Raw genomic sequence first — 20,015 nt, forward strand, 5'->3', positions numbered from 1 at the left:
ACCCAGCTAGATGCCCCCTCCAGCCTAGGCCATCAGGTTTCCTTGCTACTTTCTGCCTACGTCAAGTTTATCACTACCGCTGGGTCCTCTGCCGAGAACAGAAGTGCTCAGTAAATATTTGATTGATTGATTTAGTCAGGAATATGGAGCTGCTTCATTTAGTTTGATTTTTTAATGGACGGGATTAATTTATAAACAAATGGTTCAGTCCCAAGGGGAATCCCCAGCCATTGTGGGTTCTTGAGCAGGTAAGTGACTGGATAACAGGAATGTTTTAGCAGATAGATCTGGCAGTGGTGGAGCTGTGTACAGGATGGACCAAAGTGGGGAAAGAAGATAAGAGCAATCCATAAGCACTTATTAGTCACCTAATATGCCCAGGCAAATATGCAGCCTAAGGACCATAGGACTTTTCCATCTGACTTGCAGCTGAAACTCCCCCTATGTGTTGTCTCCCCCCCCCCCCGCCATTAAAATATAAGTTCCTTCAAAGTAGAGACTGTCTTACATTTCAATGCTCATTACAGTCCTTTACGCACAGTAAGCACTTAATAAATGCTTTTAAAAATTCATTCCTTCATTCAGGCATTGTGTCAAACACTAAAGATATAAAGACAAAAAAATCCCATGCCCTGTTCCACTGAAGGAGACATAATAAAATAGATGGAATGCAATTTAGGGAGAGAAACCACTAGCCATAAGGGAAGTGAAGGGGAGGGAAGGAATAATGAATATGAACCCTAATGGGTGGGTGGGTAAGCTCCTTGAAGGTAGGGACCAATTTGGTTTTGTCTTCATATCCTTAGTGCTCAGCACAGTGCCTGGTATCCAATAAGAGCTTAATAAATGCTTATTGATTGGGAATGTCACTTAATAAAGCTCTATTGTCTTATGCCCCTAATGGAGTGTAAACTCCTTGAAGACTGGGGCTACAAGCTCAGGATAGTGCTTAATAACTCATTGGGTTGGGTTGGATTGGATGGAGCCGCCAAGAGAGAAAACAGTTGGGTCTCAAGCCCTGTGGCAGGCTAGGCACTGGGGAAGGAGCTCCAAAGACAATTCCCCCCAACCCCCTTTCCCCATCTGTTTTCACTGCAAGAAGCACAGGCTGTCTTTTGTCCATAAAGATGACTCTAAAGATGGTCTCCCCTCTTCCAAGGACGCACATCTGGAATTGGTTTTCCATTAGTGAGAGTGGCTCCCATGGAACGCTTCATGATCTCTCTTAAGTGTTTTCATTCAGTGCATCCAAGGAAGGGGATGGCTCATCAGGATTAATGGAGCAATTTATGTTCATCGAGTGATGCTAACAGTGACTCATGTTACTATAGTACTTTCAGGTTTGCAAAGCACTTCCCTTACAACCATCTGTGAGGCAGGTAGAGCAAATATTCTTATGCTTGTCTTATAATGGAGAAAGTGCAAAGTACTTTGTCCAGGGTGCCATGGCTGGTGTCTGCCAAGATCTCCGATCCCAGGTCTTCCAACCCAGGCTCTAGAGCAGACTAGTGCCCAGTCTTTCTGACAACCTTGTGTTTGTCTTGTATTTACTCTGGATATATTTATTCTGCATAGACAAATACTTATAAGTTGTCTTCCGCATAGAATGTAAGGTCCTTGAAGGCAAGAGTTACTTTTTTTTGTCTTTGTATCTCCAGTGCCTAGCATGATGCCTGGCACATAGTAGGTGCTTAATAAATGCTTGTTAGTTGATTGATCTAGCCCAAGCCCCTTGTTTTATACCAGGCACATTTAGGTGCTTAATAAATGTGTATTAGGTGATTGATTGATCCAGTCTGAACCCCTCATTTTACAGACAAGAAAACAGAGTCCCCAGTAGGTTAAATGACTTTTACAAGATAGGAAGTAGGATCCTAGACTTGGAACTGGAAAGCTCCTTAAAAGGCATCTAGTCCAACCCTCTTATGTTATAGGTGACGAAACTGAAGTAGAAATGATTTACTCAGGGTCACCCAGGTCGTCAATGCAGAGCCAGGATTGGAACCCAGGTCTTCTAATTCTACATGTAGCCCTGTTTCTGTCTTTTATCCTCCGCTCCCACCCCAGTGGTGCCTCCAACCACAGCAGGGCCCAGATTTGGACCTAAGGTCTCCGATTTTAAGCTCAGGGTTCTTACCATTCCATCAATCAGAATATGTAGCATGCACTTATAACCTTGGTCTTATCATCTCACTGCTCTAATCTGCCGAGCTCTCTCCCCCAGGACCCTCTAGCCACCCTCACCTCCACTGGCAATCATGCCTCCCTGTGCTTTCAGATCCGGTGTTCTCTTTTAGCAGACGGAGGCAGCCATATGGGCGGCCCAAATTAGATGCCATCTTGCCTTCTTTTTTTCTTTTTTTTGGTAGTAGCATGAGATGAGTAGGCCATGGGGAACTCTTGAAGTAGTGGGAAGTTGAGCCAGAATAATGTGCTCCCTCATTAAGGAGGTCAGTGGGTAATAAGTCGAGCCTGCTCCCAATAGGGCTTCATGCCTTGGGCATATTTCTCCCCAATTGTCCATGGATCCTCCTCCTTTAAAAGAACTGTAGTGTTATTGAGTCAGCATAAGGAAGACCTGGTTCAAATTCTGCCTTGGACACTTTTGGGCAACTAATATAGCACTTAGGTAAAAGGAGCATTGTGGGGATTAAATGAGGTCATGTATGTAAGGTGTGGTAGATGTGTGAGCTGTCATTATTCCATCATCTAATCATCTCCTCCCTGAGGCTGTTGTTGGGCCTTTCCCATAGAGGGGCAGCTGGGTGGTACAGTGGGTAGAGCACTGGGCTTGGAGTCCAAAAGACTTATCTTCATGTGTTCAAATCTGGCTTCAGTTACTTCCTAGCTGTGTGACCCTGGACAAGTCACTTAGCCCTACTTGCCTCAAGCTTCCTCATCTGTAAAATGAACTGAAGAAGGAAAATGGAAAACCACTCCAGTATCTCTGCCAAGAAGACCCTCCAAAATGGGGTCACCAGTCAGACACAGCTATGATTATTAGTGTCATTTCCCCTTCCCTGTCCATGAGTTCCATAAAGGCAGGAACTGATTTTATTTAACCTTCATCTTCCTACAGGAGGCCCTTAAGAAATGATCATTTTGATAGTTTGGGTGGGGCCAGGATTCCATGCTTGAAGGTCATTCCTAAGTCTAGGATCCAGGCTTTCCCTACAGAGGTTGGCTTTGCCTTTAAGGGCAAGCCTAGTTTCTTAAGGTTGAGGAGGGAGTTAAATAGAACCACTGATTCCCAGGCTATGATTTTGTATGTCAAGCTTGAGTTCTGGGCAATTATTTCATGGTTGACTTGTCAAGTTGCTAACTTAGTGGTTGCAGTGAGGAAAACTGGCAGTGGGTCCCCTCCCAGGCAGCAGTGGCTGTTGCTAATAATAAGTTAGACAGCTCAGTGAGAGAGTTGCCGTGTTATGTTCCTGTTTGGAAAACCAGTCTGGTGTCCTGGCTTTCCTGATCACCAAAAGCAAGGGAGGGGACACCCCCTCTTCCTATCTCAAGGAGACCTCAGGCAATTCCCTGTCATCCTGGACCAGGCCTGGCTAGCTGAGGTGTCTCACTGGGGGCTGCCCATGCAGACTCTACCGAGGGGGTCCCAATGGCAGAGCCTCCCAGGTCAAGCCATCCCGCTTATTCACTGCACTTCTGAATGGAAAATGAGGCTCGTTCTTATGGGAAAACAGTAACCCGCCTGTTTGGAAAGCCAACTGAGTCACGGAGAAGTGGCTGCAGGCCCAGCCGAGGCTGCCTTGTTAACTTTGGCACCAGGACCTGACCATCTGCTTCTAGAACATGGCCTTTGTGGATTTTGAGAGGCAGCGTGCCATAAAGGAGAGAATGTGCACTTGGACACAGGAAGACCTGGGGCTACACTAGTATTGTGTTCACAGGGAATCACTCCTTTTTGTCTGGGCCTCAACATCCTCATCTGTAAAACTGGGGGAGGTGCTGACTCAGGGACCTCAAAGGTCCCCTCCAGCTTGAGGTTATTGGAGGTGTCAGCACCAATCTGAGATGATCCAGATGAAGCGGGGGTGCTTGCTAAGGCATGCTCCCATGTACCTGAAGTGAGGGTAAGGCTAGGGTCTCTTCCAGAGAGCATCATGGAACTGGAGTAGGAAGGGTCCTAGGAAGTCTTAGAATAGCCAGCTAGCATTTCTATGGTGTTTGAAGATTTGCAAAGATAGTCTATGTTATCTCACTTGATCCTCATAGCCCTGTAAAGGAGATGCTGTTATTTTAACAAATGAAGAAACAAATGAGTCTGAGAGAGGTCAGGTGATTTGTCCAGGGGTCACATAGCTAGTAAGTGACTAAACTCAGGTCTCCCTGACTCCATTGCACTCTATCCACCATTGCCACCTCCCTAGGTCATAACTTTAGAGCAGTAAAGGCCCTCAGAAGTCACCTAATCTACCTAGTCTACCCTTTGCAGTCTAGAAAACTGAGGTCCACAGTTGTGTGACCCTGGGCAAGTCACTTAGCCCCTTCTGCCTCAGTTTCCTTATCTGTAAAATGAGCTGGAGAAGGAAATGACAAACCACTCCAGTACCTTTGCCAAGAAAACCCCCAAGTCGGGGTCCACAAGTCAGACACAACTATAATTATTGTTAAGGGTCACATAGGTAGTGTCAGAAGTGAGATCTGAACCCAGGACCTTTGACTCAAAGGTCAGTGGCCTATCGACTATATCATGCTTCTTTCCTCCAGACCATTTCTTCTCTTCCCACCCTCCAGAAAGTCATTAATCTATTGACACCTGCCTAGTGTACACGACTGATAAGAGAATATAAGCGCGTCTAGAGGGCAGGAGCTTTTCTGCTTTTGTTTTTGTATCCTCAGCACCCAGTTCAGTGTCTTATTGCACATAGTAGGTACTTGACAAAATGCTTGTTGACTGACTGAATGATTGAGCGTATGACTGCAGGAAAAGCTTAATCACTGGTTTGGCCCATCCTTTGAACCAAGGCACCTTCTTCACCTTGCACATAGTAGGCGCTTAATAAATGCTTATTGATTTATTGTATGATTGATCCTCTGATTTGCAGGAAGAGCTCAATGTCTTAGCTCATCCTCTGAGGGAGGGAGGATATCCATACCTGAAGGGGACAGGAGGCCTCTGGTTTGATTGACCCCAGAATCCTCTACTTCCCCATTTCCTTGCCCTCTTCTCTGTATATCACAAAGGAAGCACCAGGGATGTCTGGGACAATTCCTAGTATCCCTTCAAGAAGGGAAGAAGCTGGTTTGGGTGTTTTCCATCTGGATGAGATCTTAAATAGTGAATAATATCACCCCTCCCACCCCGAACCTCCTGGCTCTGTTGTAGGCCTCAACTTTTGCCCATGCTAACTGTCCTCACACAGGCTTTCTCCCAGCAGGTTGGGCTAATGGCCTTGACTCCCTGAGACAGCCGGGAGCCATGCTGTAGCCATCTGCCCCCAAAGGGATCATGGGCTGGCCCAGAACGAGCTTACTGCCCAGAGTTCTGGCCCCCTGGGAGCTTTCCCTTCCCCAGCTCTGCCTTAGGACTGGCCAATATCATCAAGTATTTGTTTTTTTTTTTCAAGGAGAATATTTTGGTCTTCAAGCCCAGTAAAGACAAAATCTAATTATCCTTTCTCATGTTTCAAATTAATTCTGTCTCTGTCCAGCGTCTGTCACTTTTTGCTCCTGGCGGGAGGAGAAAAGATTTTCTTAGACAGTTTCACTGACCTCTCTGTCTCTCTCCCTTTTCTCCCCTCCTCTCTTTTGTCTTACAGTCTGCAGAATTCTTCGAGATGCTGGAGAAGATGCAAGTGAGTGTCCCAGCTGTAGGTTTGTCCCCCCTTGACACCACCCCCCCTCATCAAAACATCAGCTCCCTGGATGCAGAGACAGCTTTGTTTGTACCTGTATTCCCATCACCTAACACAGTATTAAGCATCTAGTGGGTGCTTAATAGATATCTGATTGACTGATTAATGGAGACACTGGGTCCCATGGACATGGAACCCACCAGTGTTGGGAAGCTCACCAGTGTGCCTCTGGTGGTGGGTTATGTGGATCCAGGATCTGGAAAAAAGAGAGCTATGTTTGAGCTGCGTTTAGCCCTACAATTGAATAGCTTTCATTCTTGTTGGAAGTCAGGGTGACTTAGGAGGCTGAACTTGGGGTTATTGGGTGGCATGGAGGCATCGGATCCTAGATTTAGAGCTGAAAGTGACGTTGGAGATCCTCCAGTCTAATCTAGCTAAAATGGCCAGTCCAAAATTATTCAGGTAGTAAGAGGCAGAGTGAGATTTGAATTGAGGTCTCCTAACTCCACATCAAAAAGATCTGAGTTCAAATCTCACCTCAGATTTCACCCAGGACAAGTAAGTCATTTTGTCTCTCCCAGCCTCAGTTTCCTCATCTGTAAAATAAGAAAAATAGTCTCTATCTTACAGAGTTGTGGGAATCAAATGAGATCATGTGTCAAGCATTTTGAAAACTTTAAGGTGCTAAATAAATATTTTTTGTAAGTATTATGCGGTGATAACTGGGGGAGATGCAGGGAGCATTATATTCATTTCCATGTTCCAGGACATATTCATTCTTTTTCACTGAGGAATGAAAGAGAAACCTCTCTGCTAAAGGTATGATGGTCTTTTGATCCAAAAGACTCAAAATCTGTTAATGTCTGTAAGTGATCCTGCAGATCATCTTTACAGAGGAGGAAACTGAGGCCCACAGTCATGAAAGAGGCAGCATGGTATTGTAGAAGGGGCCCTGACTTCAGAACCAGAGGACCTGGGTTCAAATTCTGCCTCTGACGCTTCCTACCTGAAGGCATTTGGATTTTCTGGGCTTTACTTTCTTCAACAGTCAAATGAGGGAGTTGGACTTAGCCTTGCCTCAGGCCCTTGTAACTGTAGCAGAGATTCTGGGACGAGGTGGCCTGCACCTCTTAAGTTATGACTCGGGTCCCTGGCAAAGCTTGGACTAATAGTCTCTAACTTCCAACTTGGAAGCTAGAGAAAAAAATATTATAATAATAGCTAACGTTTACATAGCAATGATGATGTGCCAGGCACGGAACTCAGTGCTTACAATTATCTCATTTGATCTTTACAACAACCCTGTGAGGGAGGTGCTATTATAATCCCCATTTTACAGATGAGGAAACTGAGGCAGACAGTAGTCCAGTGACTTGCTCAGGCTCACACAGCTAGTAAGTATCAGAGGCAGATTTGAACTCAGGTCTTCCTCACTCCTGGCCCGGTGCTCTGTCCACAGATGGCACATCCCTGCTCTTGAGTTTATAGTTCATTGGGAAGATAAGATTTAAGAACATGACATATCTCTTGAGAACAGTACAGGAAACCATAATAATAATAATATATGATGATGAGGATGATAACAAGAGACAGTGTTGCCTAATGGACAGAGACCCAGGCTCAGAGAAGAATGTCTTGCATTACAGTCCCATTTCTGATGAATCCAGGACATATGACCCTGGACAAGGCTCTAGGAAAAGACATTTCAGAACCTGTGCTGGTTTGAATTTTTGGAGAGGGTTCCTTCCACCAAGGAAACGGCCAGTCAGGTCCATTTTATAGCTCTCTAAATTGGCAGAGATTTATCTCATTGGTTGCTCACAAGGACCCTGTGAAACAGATACTTCAGGTGATATTATCCCCATTTCATACCTAAGGAAACTGAGGCTGAAGGTCATTTCAAGTGGTAGATTCTATTTGAATTCTATTTTTCTGGAGAAGTGAAAGTTTGGCTTGGATTAGGTTCAGAAACAGAAGGGAGATTGTGCTGAAAGGAAGGGCAGGGTTTGGATTGGCTTGGAGGAGCAGTGATAGACCATCACCTTTGCCTACCCAGGAGGTCCAAGGAGTTATAACTAACACAAGGCATGGGGGACCAGCTCCAGGCTCAGCCCACTTCTTTATGTGCATGGGTCAATGGCTCTGGTTCTGACACTACCACCAAGCAGGTCTGTGCAAGTGCAAGGCTGGAAGGCCTCTTCAGTCCCAAGTAGCACCCGTCAGGGAGGAGGGGCTCTCTCAAACACTCTTGGTCAATATCTGATTGCCCAGTCTGAAACCACTCAGCTTAGTAAAGTGACTAGAGTGATAGAGGCACTTTATTCTCTCTGCCTCAGTTTCCTCAGCTGTAAAATGAGGGAATTGACCTAGAAAAACTCCAAGGACCCTTCCAGCTTTCAATCTATGATTCTATGAGCCTCCCTCCCTCTAGTTACTCCCCATTTCACCCATACACACACACTTGAAGAGCTACCCTGTGAACCCTAATGAATAGAAACTCAAGTTCAGTGATGCCTGGCACCATTGGGCAGTGAGCTGTTGTCTCTCATTCACTGAGCATCCTAGATATGGAAATGCTGTGAGGGAGGTACAGAGAAGGGTGAGATACCCCTCTGGCCTCAGGGACCTCAGTCTTGGAGGAGGCACTTACATAAGCCATACAATACAGGAGAGAAGGTTGATGTAGTGAGATGATCACAGAGGGATGGGCAGTTAGTTTGGCCTGGGAAGAGATCGCTTCCTTCCTGGCCTTTCAGGAGCCAAGGCTGGCAGGGAGAGGCAGAGTGGGCATCCATTTGGAAATGCGCCCACAACCTAAAGGTTGTTTTTAATTTGTGACTGCAGATGAATAAATACATTAATGAACAGAAGGACATTTATTAAAGGAATCCTTCAAACCAGCACAGGACTAGATACTAAAGATTCTGATATAAAAGTGATACCATCCCTGCCCTCCAGGGGTATAATGCCCTCAGGGAAGGGCACTGTAGTCTGGGAAGGCCCAGGGATGATGGGCGTAATCAAAATGTATCTGGTTTTAGAAATAAACTCACTCCCAAAATTTAGATACCCTCCCTATTATCCAACATAGAACTTTGGGGAGAAAAGACTAGGAGCCATTTTTAAGTCCAGATCGTCTCCGGGACAGCTGGGTGGCACAATGGCTAGAACACTGGGCTTGGAATCAGGAAGACAGCATCTTCCTGAGTTTAAATCTGACCTCAGATACTTAAAGCTGTGTGACCCTGGGCAAGTCACTTCACTCAATTTGCCTCAGTTTCCTCATCTGTAAGATGATCTGGAGAAAGAAATGGCAAACCATTCCAGTATCTCTGCCAAGAAAACTCCAAATGAGATCACCAAGAATCAGATACAACTGAAATGACTGAACAGCAAAAGACCTTCTTCATTCCCAGTGTTAGTCCCCTGTGGTGACTGGTGATGCCTATAATGACAGTCTCAAGGACCAGCATTATCCTTCCTCATCAAAGAAAGATTTGAGGACACAGAGAGGTACTCAAGGACCCAGAGAACAGACTGATACATTGTAGGAACCTTTTCAGTGAGGGCTAAAATGAAAAGGGCTGCTGATTGCTAATCTGCCTAATCACAAAATTCAACTAACCAAAGCCTCTAAATCCCCAAGCATTCCAGGAAATTGGGGTCTTATAGTAACTAAACATTTCCACTTCATGATTCACATGGAACTCTAGGGACAAATGAGCCTAGATTTAAAGATGAAAGGGACCTTGGAGGTCATCTCACACAACTCTCTCATTTTACAGATGGGAAAAATGAGTCTCATAGAAATTAAAGGGCTTGTCCAGATTCACCCAGCTAGTGTATGAGGCAGGACTTGAATCTAAGCCTCCTTAATTCCAATTACAGAGCCTTATCTGTTACACCTGGATGGGGGGCAAGGAGGTAGAGATGGGGAACAGGATGAACAAAAATCAGCTCAGTTCTTGGGGTCACACCTAATACAGACCCCACTTGTCACTTGCCTGATTACCCATACCTCCCTTGCCCTGGTCCTGCCATGTTGCTGCAGAGCAGAGAGTGGGGCTATTCTCACAATAGGCTCTGGCTGCTTCCTAACTCTCCTCTCCCATTGCTACAGGGGGTGGGGGTGAGTTGAGGTGAGGGAGGCAGCCCTGGTTGGAAAAGCTTCAGTTACAGAGAACACTGCTCCGCACTGCTCTCTGCTTATCCACGCCAATAAAGAATAAGTTTGAAACATTTAATTCTCCTAAATTAGAGAACTGAAAGGGACCTTAGAAAACACTGAGTCCAACCCTGTTGCTTTATAGTGATGGAAGCCTAGGTCCAGAGAATGGCAAACCGTCTTCTATTAGATTACAAGGTCGTTGAGGGCAGGGGCTGTCTTTTGCCTGTCTTCATAACCCTAGTGCTTGGCACAATGACTGGCATATGGTAGGAACTTAATAAATGTTTGTTGATTGGTTGATGGACTTGCCCACAATCACACAGGTAGTACTTAAGCAAGAAGGGAGATTTGAACCCAGTTCCAGAGACAGCGTGATAACATGAAATGAAGGCTGGTTTAGAGTCAGAGGAGCTGGGTTCAGATACTAGCTCTGCTGCCTGTTATCTGTTCAGCCTTGGGAGAGTTAGTACCACTGAGCCTCAGTTGCCTCATTTCTAAATGGGAGTAATAATAAGTCCTCCCAGGGTTGCAGTGAAGCTAAAATGTCATAAGGCATATAAAGCCCTTTGTAAAACTTTAAATTCTATATAAATTTTCTCTGAACCTTAGTTTCTATATCTGTAAAAGAAAGGAGCTGACTGAGGTGTCTTCTGCAATCTGGTTCTAGGTCTGTGAGCTTTGGTTCTGTGATGTAATGTGCTCTGAGGTCCCTTTCAGTTCCCATTCCATGCCCACCAGCTTTTACAGAGGAGGCAACCCTGGAACATTTACAGAGCTCAGAAGAGACTCATAATGCAGAGTCCAGGACCCTTATTACTGTTTCCAATAAAAATCAGAGAGCCCAGATTCATGATTCACTGAGCTAGCTGGGTAAGCAAGCACAGGTTCATTCTTTTTAATAGACCCAAGCAGAGGCAGCTAGGAAAAATAATTCCTTCTATCTATAGAAGGATGTATGATTTTCAAAGTGGTTTCATGTCTATTAGCTCACTTGGGTCCTACATCAGTATTAGGGAGTAGGCAGAGAAGGGGTTATTTATTCCTGTTACAAGGGAACCAATAAGTGCTCAGAGGGGAGAATACTGGGTTTATAGCTAGGGGACTAAAGTTTTTATCCTGATTGCCACTGACTATGTGACCTTGGATAAGTCATTGCAAATCTCTGAACCTCAGCTTCATTCTCTCCCCAAAGAAGGGTCTGGGCCAGCTGGCCTCTAAGAGCCCTCTGTCCCTAAATCTAAGATTCCATGGTTTGCCCAAGGTCATGCTTACAACTATCCAGTGACAGCTAGAATCTGAATCCAGCTGTGCCGACTCCTAGCCACACAGCCTTTGTCCTCTAGCACGGTGTCTGACCTCGTTGATGCTGAATTAATTGGTTTAAATTGATTAAATGACTGTGCCACTCAGTTTGGGTCCCCAAATAAAGACTCAGCTCTGGAATACTAGCTGTCAGAGGGACGTGGAGATGACTCTCCCCCTCCCCCATCACCTCTAATAACAAAACTTAAAAAAAATTAATTAAACTTTATTTTAATGTTCATTTTTAAAAATTTTGGATTCTCAATTCTCTTTGTCCCTTCAGTCCCTTCCCCACCCTTTGAGAAGGCAAGCAATGTGGTATCTATTATACATGTGAAGTCATGCAAAACATATATCCATGTTAGCCATCAATAACAAACTTTGTGATGATTCAGTGTTGTCTTTGTCATACCAGGGCATCAAGCTGGAGGAGCAGAAACCAGGACCCCAGAAAAACAAGGTGAGCTAAGTAGGGGACTGAGATTGGTGTTGGTGGAGAATGATTTTCTCAGCTGGGCAGGGCAGGGGTGTGAGTCTCAGCACCTATAACATAGAGCCTTTGGCTCTGACTGACAGAAAGTCAGGACTTCATTGTATAATTTTCCATCTCCAACCTGCTTGGCTTTTAAATGTTCACCAAGAGCCATTTAAGTGACTGGTGCATTACTGAGCATCTGAGTGAGGGTGATGGTAGGAAAGTGTGGGCTTGATGTGACTCTAGGGACCAGAGAGCAAAATGGAAACTGAGGCTGTGGCTGGTAGTATCTCACTACTCCTTGACCAGGCAACCTCTTTCCCTCCCACCCTCATTTTACCTGAAGTCAGACATCTCTCAGCTACAAAGAGCAAATTTTCATTTCTAAGGGTCAAAAGCAGGTCCTGTCTCTAGGAATCAGCTCTTGTCTTCTAGGATCTGAAACTGATTCCCAGTTTTAGCCATCATCTGTAGAAGTCTGGTTCAGCAGGTATCTCATGAGTGTAGGATTTGCTCCTGCTCAGGTCCCTGGAGTGAGGTTACCTCAACAGAGGCTGGGCTTCAAACTACCCCCCCGCCACTTTAGGGTACTCCACTCATGCCTAATCCGTAGATATATTTTCATTCTATAGGGCATAGAGTCATCTACAGGAAGCTGGGGCAAGCTAGGTGGGGTACAGTAGATAGAGTACTGGGAGGGGAGACAGGAAGACGTGAGTTCAAATCCAGCCTCAGAAATTTACTAGCTGTATTTTTAGCAACTATTCCAAAAGTCATGGCCTAGGTCTCATTTCCTGCAGAGAGAAGGCTGATTACATCCTAATGACAAAGCCATGAAGAATTATAAAATTAGGTAAAGGTCATCTCCAGCCAAGTCGCTTGACCTCTTCTCAGTTTCCTCAGCTGTAAAATGGGAATAATTTACTAGCATGTACCTCCTAGGGTTGTTGTGAGGATCAGACAGCATAGTAATAATGAGTGCCTGGCATGTAGTAAACCCTATATAAATGTTAGCTATTTATTATTATTATTTAACCCATAGCAGTAGAGGAAAGAAAATGTGGAAAATTTGGGCTCTGTGCCCCCCTTTGGTTTTTTAATTATCCACCCATTAGTCTATGAGTCAGACAACAAACACCGATGGATGTACCCCCTCCTGACCTGCCTTAAATCACAGAGCCTGGAAGGATTTTTTGACCCTTTGCTTCTAGAATCCTCCTTTGTCAGGCCATCCGCAAGGCAACTGGGAAATTAGTCATAAAGAAATAAAGGTCTCATATATCTCAATATTCATGGTAGCAAAGAAAAAAAGAAAAGAAAAGAAAAAGAAAAAAGAAACTTTGTGCGTAAGTTGATCGGTGAGTGTCTGAATAAATTGTGCCACATAAATGTATTTGGGAATCACTACCCCACAAGAAATGATTCATATGAAATATTCAGAGAATTCTGGGAAGAGCTTAAGAACTGATGCCCACTGAAGTAGGCAGAGAACCAAGGGAATGATACAAAAATGATTCCAATCCAAGTAATACGAGAACCATAAGACCAAGCTGGATGCTGGGTCATTATAATTACCACCGATAGCCCTGAGAAGAGATAATGAAATACGCCTTCTGCCTCTACCTAGAGAAGTTGTTGGCCATGTCTGATGGCAGTTGGTTTGGCTTTACTGTTTTCCTTTGGGAAAGGGAAGGCTCTCTGGGTCAAAAGGAAATGGCTATGATGTGAAAACAAGTAATATTGATAAAAAAAATTTTAATTAAAAAGTAATTATAGGCACTAGGAGATCTTTCATGTGCCATCAGGGAATAACAGCAGTGACTTCTGATTTGTCTTTTAGGATGACTACATCCCTTATCCCAGCATTGATGAGGTAGGTATGAGCCTCTTTACTAGCTAAATTCCAGATTGTTCTATAGAGAATCACCTGGAATGATGGAAGGAGAGAAAAGTCATCCCTACCGATGATTCTATGAGAAGGGTGGTCTCCATGCAAAGTATCTTGGGACTGAGGGTTGGGAGACCCAGATTTTAGTCTTGGTACTATCCCTGATACTCCCTGAGACTTTTGGTCAGTCACTTTCTAGACCTCAGTTTCCTTGTTTGTAAAATGGGATTGAATCATTCTGAGGATACCCTGGGTAGTTGAGTGCAGAGAGTGAGGAAGAGCTATTAAAAAGGATAAGTAAATCCCTCTTTTCTGACACAAATACCCCATCCCTAGTCCTTGGGGCAGTGAAAATAGCACTGATTTTGTAGCTATGGGCCCTGAATTCAAATCTGGGTTTTGTCACTTACTGAGTGATCTTGGGCAGTCATGTAAACTCTCTGGACCTCCATTTCCTTACCCGTAAAATGAGGCTGCTGAGTTCGCTTCCAACTCTAGACCTGTGTTCCCATGCTCCTGAGTCACTCTGTGCTTCTATTTCTTTTTCTATAAAATGAGAGAATTAGATGACCTGGTGACTGAGGCCCTTTAGGCTGAGTTTATGAAATCTCCCATGTTTGTCCTCTCCTTTAGTAACCACTCCCGAAGCCCTCCTATTGCAATAAGGCTTCCAGAGGGAACTAATATGGGGCTTCCCCATTGCTTCCAGATTGTGGAAAAGGGAGGCCCTTATCCGCTGGTCATCCTGCCCCAGTTTGGTGGCTACTGGATCGAAGACCCAGAAAACATTGGCACACCGACGTCGTCTGACAGTAGCATCTTTGAGGAAGAGGAGGAAAACCTCAGCCCTGGAATGTTTGGCTACAGGCTGGAGTGCAAGGGGGAAGCTCGGGCGTACAGGAAACATTTCCTAGGGAAGGTGAGACGGAGAGACCAGGCCACAGGCCTGAGGGAGAAACCAGGTCTCCCTGCAGGGAGCTCCCTTAGGGGGCCTCTTCCTGGCTCCCTGCCCTAGCCCTCTTTCCTAGCTCTTCCCGTTCTCTCTTTCCCTCCTTTCAATCCCTTTCTCCTCCTCCTCTTCCTTTTCTCAATCTCCTTCTCCTTTCTTAGAAGTCTCCAAGGTTATCACTGATGAACAGAGGGGAGCTGGAGCCAGCTCAAATTAACTCCCAAGAGCTGGCTGATAAATTTTCACTGTGAGACTTTATGCCCGCCTTGGAAATCCCCAAAGGACTTGGTTTTTGTTTTGTTGATGGTCTAGATTTCAGATTAAATACATCCTGATACACCCCTTCAGGGAACTAGTTGTTAAACATTTACCCAAATCCCCTTATACCCCTCAGAGAGCTGGTTATTAAACATTTACCAGCATACCACAACTGATGACACTCAGTGCTACAAAGAGTAGTGACTCACCCTCTAATAGGGAGAAGGGCAGCATTCATGTTTATGTCTCCGTCCCTATCACTACTGGAATGGATTACGGAGGAGTAACTTGATTGGATGATCAATCTAGGGGAAAAGATCCTTTAGAAGGTAGTAGTATCAGGAAAATAAAATTAATTGTATAAAAGGTTATAAAAGCAAATGGGAAAAAAGAAAACACTTGGGTTATTCAGTGTATAGGGCTTTCCATACCTTGACTTCTTTCCTTCAGCTCCAGTGTTTGGGAGTTGACTGCCCATTGAAGCCTCCTTCCCTGGGACCTCACCAGCTTGGTGTCCAACAAGAGGGCCAACCTTGACTCCTTTTTCTAATCAGCTGTTATCACAGGATTATAGGAGTTGGAAGAGACCACAGGTTACTGAATCTTCCTAGGTCTCAGTTTCCCTCTCTGAAAATGACCAGGTGGCCTCTGAAGTCCCTTCTTGCTCTCAATCCATGGGTCTAGGAAGTTAGATGTGGCCAGAGTGGTCTACTTTAGCACCATTTTGTTTTACAAGTAATGCTTCCTAATTGGGTCATGGACTTAGCACAGGGTGTCTCATGGCCAGGGCAAGTCAAGTTCCCTGACTAAGCCTTAGTTTCCAAGGTCTGGAGGAAGGAGCCTAGGAGACTGAGAGACCTGGAGACTCTACCAGGGGAGGATAAGCTGGCTGACAGTTAGCCTGGAAAAGACAAGATTTGGAGGGGGAAATACATGAGAGGACTTTTCATCTATCTGTAAAGAGACCCTCCAGCTCAGCCCCAGAATACAGAGTGGGGGGGGTGGAAAAAGGGAGACTTGAAAGCCATGTGAGAATCAACATGGGACAGTGGAAAGCTTGCTGGATTAGGAGTCAAACGACCTGGTTTCAAAATCTGTGCTCCCACAGAGAAATTTCTGAGAAAGAAAAATAAACCGCCTTGGGAGGTAGGATGGTAGAATGGTGGGGGAGAAGTTCTTTTATTAGGAGTCAGGAGGCTGGGGAGCTGCTTGTCGGGGTTCGTAGAGAGAGTAAGTTTGAGGGCTCACTTAGGGGCTCCCATCCCCCCATCTCTGAGAGTCTGTGACCCCTCATCTATCTATTATAACATAGGGTAACCAACACCTCACCACACTACCTACCTTGCGTAAGCCCTCGGAGGGTTGTTATTCATCACCAGAGCGATCCACTGGTGTGTACTCCTCTTTTGTATACCTTTCCCCTGATAATTATTTTACAAGCACTAGCTATAGAATCAGATGCTTTTTAAAGAAATAAACGTTAAGGAATTAATGAGATTTAACCAAAGGAAGAAATGGAGAATAAATTATTTTTCATCTCCAACACGCACGCATGCACGCACATACACACACACACACACACACACACACACACACATCTCTAGCCATAAAAACTAGACTTCTTAGCTCTCCCCATTCCTTTGAGGGCACTCAGCTACGGGCTGAGACTTCGGAGACTTTGGTGTACCAATGAGGGATGCCCAGGCGGCTCCAAGTTCCTTTGCCCCCTCCTTTGAGTTTAATGTACCTTTTGTGCTTCTAGGATCATTTAAATTTTTATTGTACTGCCAGTAGTCTGGGAAACTTGATTCTGTCCATCAAGTGTGAAGAGGCTGAAGGCATTGAGTACCTTCGAATCATCCTCAGGTGAGCACCACAATGCTGCTGAGGGCCTGGTTTCTGTACTAGGGCTGCCCTGGGCAGGACTGAAAGGTTCTGCTCTTCTGAAGCAGACCAAGGGAAAGGGTCATGGAGGTGGCCCCAAAGGTCCCAATGCAGACACAGTCATCCTGCATCTGTCTTACTGAGATGTAGAACACTGGACTAGCTACATCCTTGGGTCATCTCCAAGCCTGCCTGACCCTGAGTACTTTCATCTGGAACAGCCACAGACTCTATGTTTTTATTCACTTTGGTATATTTTTAAGCTGAGGCTAATGAGTTTTATTTGGGGGGATGGGGGGGGAGGCTGGGGGGAGGGGTTGAACATAGATCACCGATGAGACCAGGTCATGGGATTTCATGATCCCCATGAGGGAAGTGGAGAAAAAAATTCTGCTGATCTAACCTCAGACCACACCTTTAATCCCAGTCAATCAATCAACTAATCAGTCAAATATTTATTGAGAGGAAGCGTGGTGTGTATAGGGCACTTCATTTGGAGTAAGGAAGACCTGGGTTCAAATCTCACCTCAGACATCTTGTAGCTATGTGACTCCAGTTGAATCACATAGCCTGTCTGTGCCTCAGTTTCCTCATCTGTCAAAGGGAGTAGGAGTTGGATTAGATGGCTCAAAGACCTCATGCAGCTATAAATTTATGAATCTGTGAAACACTTACTGTTGACCAGGAACTGTGCCAGGAGATTGTGTGACATTTGAATGTATTTAAGCAGCAGCATTGCATAGTAGATAGAATATAGGACCTTGGTTTAAGGTCTAGGGGGCCTCTGACTTTTACTAGCAGTGTGACAACTTTAACGTCTCTGAAGCTCAGTTCACTTCTCTGTAAAATGGGCATAATTATACCTCCCTCTTAAGATGTGTGGAAAGCTTTCTGTAAATCTGAATGCACTATATAAATGTGCCCCCATTTGGGGTTTTCTTTGCAAAGATACTGGAGTGGCTTGCCATTTCCTTCTTCAACTCATTTTACAGATGAGGAAACTGAGGCAGACAGGGTTAAGTGACTTGCCCAGGGTCACACAGCTAGTAAGTGTCAGAGGTTAGATCTGAACTCAAGCCCTCCTGTGACGCCATCTAGTTGTCCATATAAATTCTATTTATTGTTATTATGCACTGCATCTGAAATATGGTAATGTTCCCAAAGGCATTTCTTGGGGGTGTCTTTCCAAGCTCAGAGCAAATAGTAGGGGCATGGGGCTCCTCCATCCTGCCTCTGCCCCAACAAGGGCTGTGGAGGCAAGCAGAAGAAATACACCCAAGCAATCCTGAGTGAGTCATTGACCTCTTGGGGCCCAGATTTCTTTAACTATGAAATCCTTTGAGGTCCCTTCTAGCCCTAAGCAACCCGCCAACGTAGGGAACATTGAGCTCCCAACGGGGGTCTGCTGGGCGCCTCTACATGGCATGCCCCAGTCATGGTGCTGATGTGACCACCTGGAACTAACTGTGGGTTTAAGGAGTGCTGCCCATAGCTCCTCTAAGATCTGTGAAAAGAATTTGATTTTACATGTTTGAAGGGCACTTGGTCTCTAAAGAGGTCCTTTGGGGGGATTCAGTTGTAAAGAGAATAATCACCCCCCCCCCTTCTTGCCTAATTTATAGTGGAGAAAGCAGCAGGCAGAGAGTCAGAACGTTCATTCTGGTCCTGGCATGGCCATTCCCTTACATGACTAATCACTGGTTCTCTCTGGGGCCTCAGTTTCCCTATTGTAAAATGAGGGGAAGTTCCTGACAACCCTTCCAGTTCTACTGTCCTGTCTCTCTGGTGAGCCTTTCATGTCAAGGCTGGCCCTGTTCTGTAGCTATGTAAAGCCCTCCAGATACTGGGTTTGCTCAGAGGCAGGGTACACCTGGATACCCAGACTTGCCCAACAGATGGATATGAAGGAAGTTGTTTGCATTATGGAATGATTCATCCCACAGGGATTCTTTAAATAGCCCGCTCCCTGAAGCATTTATAGTAGGATTCATAGGATTATAAATCATACATCTAGGGCTGAAAGGAATGACAGAGAACATAATGATCCAATCTTTTCATTTTACAGAGGGGAAAACTGAGTCCTGGGGAGATCACATAGCTAATGAGCGTCAGAGAAATTTGTTGTATAAAAATCTGGTTGTTAAAACCTAAATGTTGTTGTTCAGTTGTTTCAGTCATGTCTGACTCTCTGTGACCCCATCTGGGGTTTTCTTGGCAAAGGTACAGGAGTAGTTCACCATTTCCTTCTCCAGATCATTTTACAGATGAGGAAACTGAGGCAAACAGGATGAAGTGACTTTCCCAGGGTTATGCATCTAATTAAGTGTCTGAGGCTGGATTTGAACTCAGGAAGATGAGTTTTCCTAATTCTAAGCCCAGTGCTCTGTTCACTATGATGCCACCTAACTGCCCCAAATCCAAATACAATTAGGATATGAAATTAGGTGCTCTTCTCTCTTCCTCTGCCCCTGAACCCCCCTAGTCACTGTGTCTCACTGTGTGGTCATCTTCCCTTAGGTCCAAAGTGAAAACAGTTCATGAGCGGATCCCCCTGGCTGGACTCAGCAAGCTCCCCAGCATCCCTCAAATTGCAAAGGTAAACCAACAAAAACAGACCTCTCTGGGAAACTTTGGCCACTCTAGGAAAAAGGGTGGCTAGTTGTGGGGTTCACATGCCTGCCATGGGTGCCACCAAAGTTCTGCTGATGCCTGACTTCATGGCTGTCAGAGCCAGAGCTCTAACTAGAGTGGGACAATAAGGGCTTGGTCCTAGGACACCTATTTTGAAAGGTGCTATATAAAGGACACTGACAGTACTTTTGGCCCATTGGCAGCATAGAAACAAAAAAGAGTAACTCCTAGATAATCAGAATTATTACCTAAGATAGAAAACCACAGATAGGCTGGATGAGGTGGTCCCAGCCAACTTACTGTTACAATATTACTGTTCCCCATAGAGTAGACCTCACATTGTGCAGTGAAATGTATTTCTTCCCCTACTCTGCCCTGTTTCTGGACCAGACTCTCCCCAAGCAGCAGGCTCATGGCAATGTCTCTGAGTCTCTACTTCTCCCCCCAAATCTCCAAATAAAGCACCATTTGGGCTACTTGCCCAGGGACAAAAATTCCTGGTTATAGCTCTAGTGAGTGGACTTGGGGCTAGGTAACAATAGAGGGCCATTCCAGACTCACAACCATAGGGTGAGGGTAGGAAGGCAAGCCTCTCAGGCCCCGCCAAATTCCCCTTGGCATAGAGCATAGCCTTGCCTCAGACTGGCCTT

The 20,015-nt window shown here is 45.1% G+C and overlaps 1 protein-coding gene across 6 annotated transcripts in view; it reads left to right on the forward strand.

Moving 5' to 3' along the window:
- The window catches only part of RAP1GAP2 (RAP1 GTPase activating protein 2), a 250,245-nt gene that overhangs the window by 179,122 nt on the left and 51,108 nt on the right, over nt 1-20,015 (forward strand). For all 6 annotated transcript variants that reach the window (XR_011973893.1, XM_072639991.1, XM_072639990.1 and 3 more), the window contains 6 exons: nt 5,775-5,810; nt 11,696-11,740; nt 13,596-13,628; nt 14,353-14,562; nt 16,613-16,716; nt 19,252-19,330. Coding sequence is in view for 5 of the 6 variants with exons in the window: in XM_072639991.1 (XP_072496092.1) it covers nt 5,775-5,810; nt 11,696-11,740; nt 13,596-13,628; nt 14,353-14,562; nt 16,613-16,716; nt 19,252-19,330 (507 nt within the window). In the remaining variant the exon portion in view is untranslated. The remainder of the gene's footprint in view (nt 1-5,774; nt 5,811-11,695; nt 11,741-13,595; nt 13,629-14,352; nt 14,563-16,612; nt 16,717-19,251; nt 19,331-20,015) is intronic.

The sequence above is a fragment of the Notamacropus eugenii genome, chromosome 2, assembly GCF_028372415.1.
Source record: "Notamacropus eugenii isolate mMacEug1 chromosome 2, mMacEug1.pri_v2, whole genome shotgun sequence".
NCBI classification, from domain to species: domain Eukaryota; kingdom Metazoa; phylum Chordata; class Mammalia; order Diprotodontia; family Macropodidae; genus Notamacropus; species Notamacropus eugenii.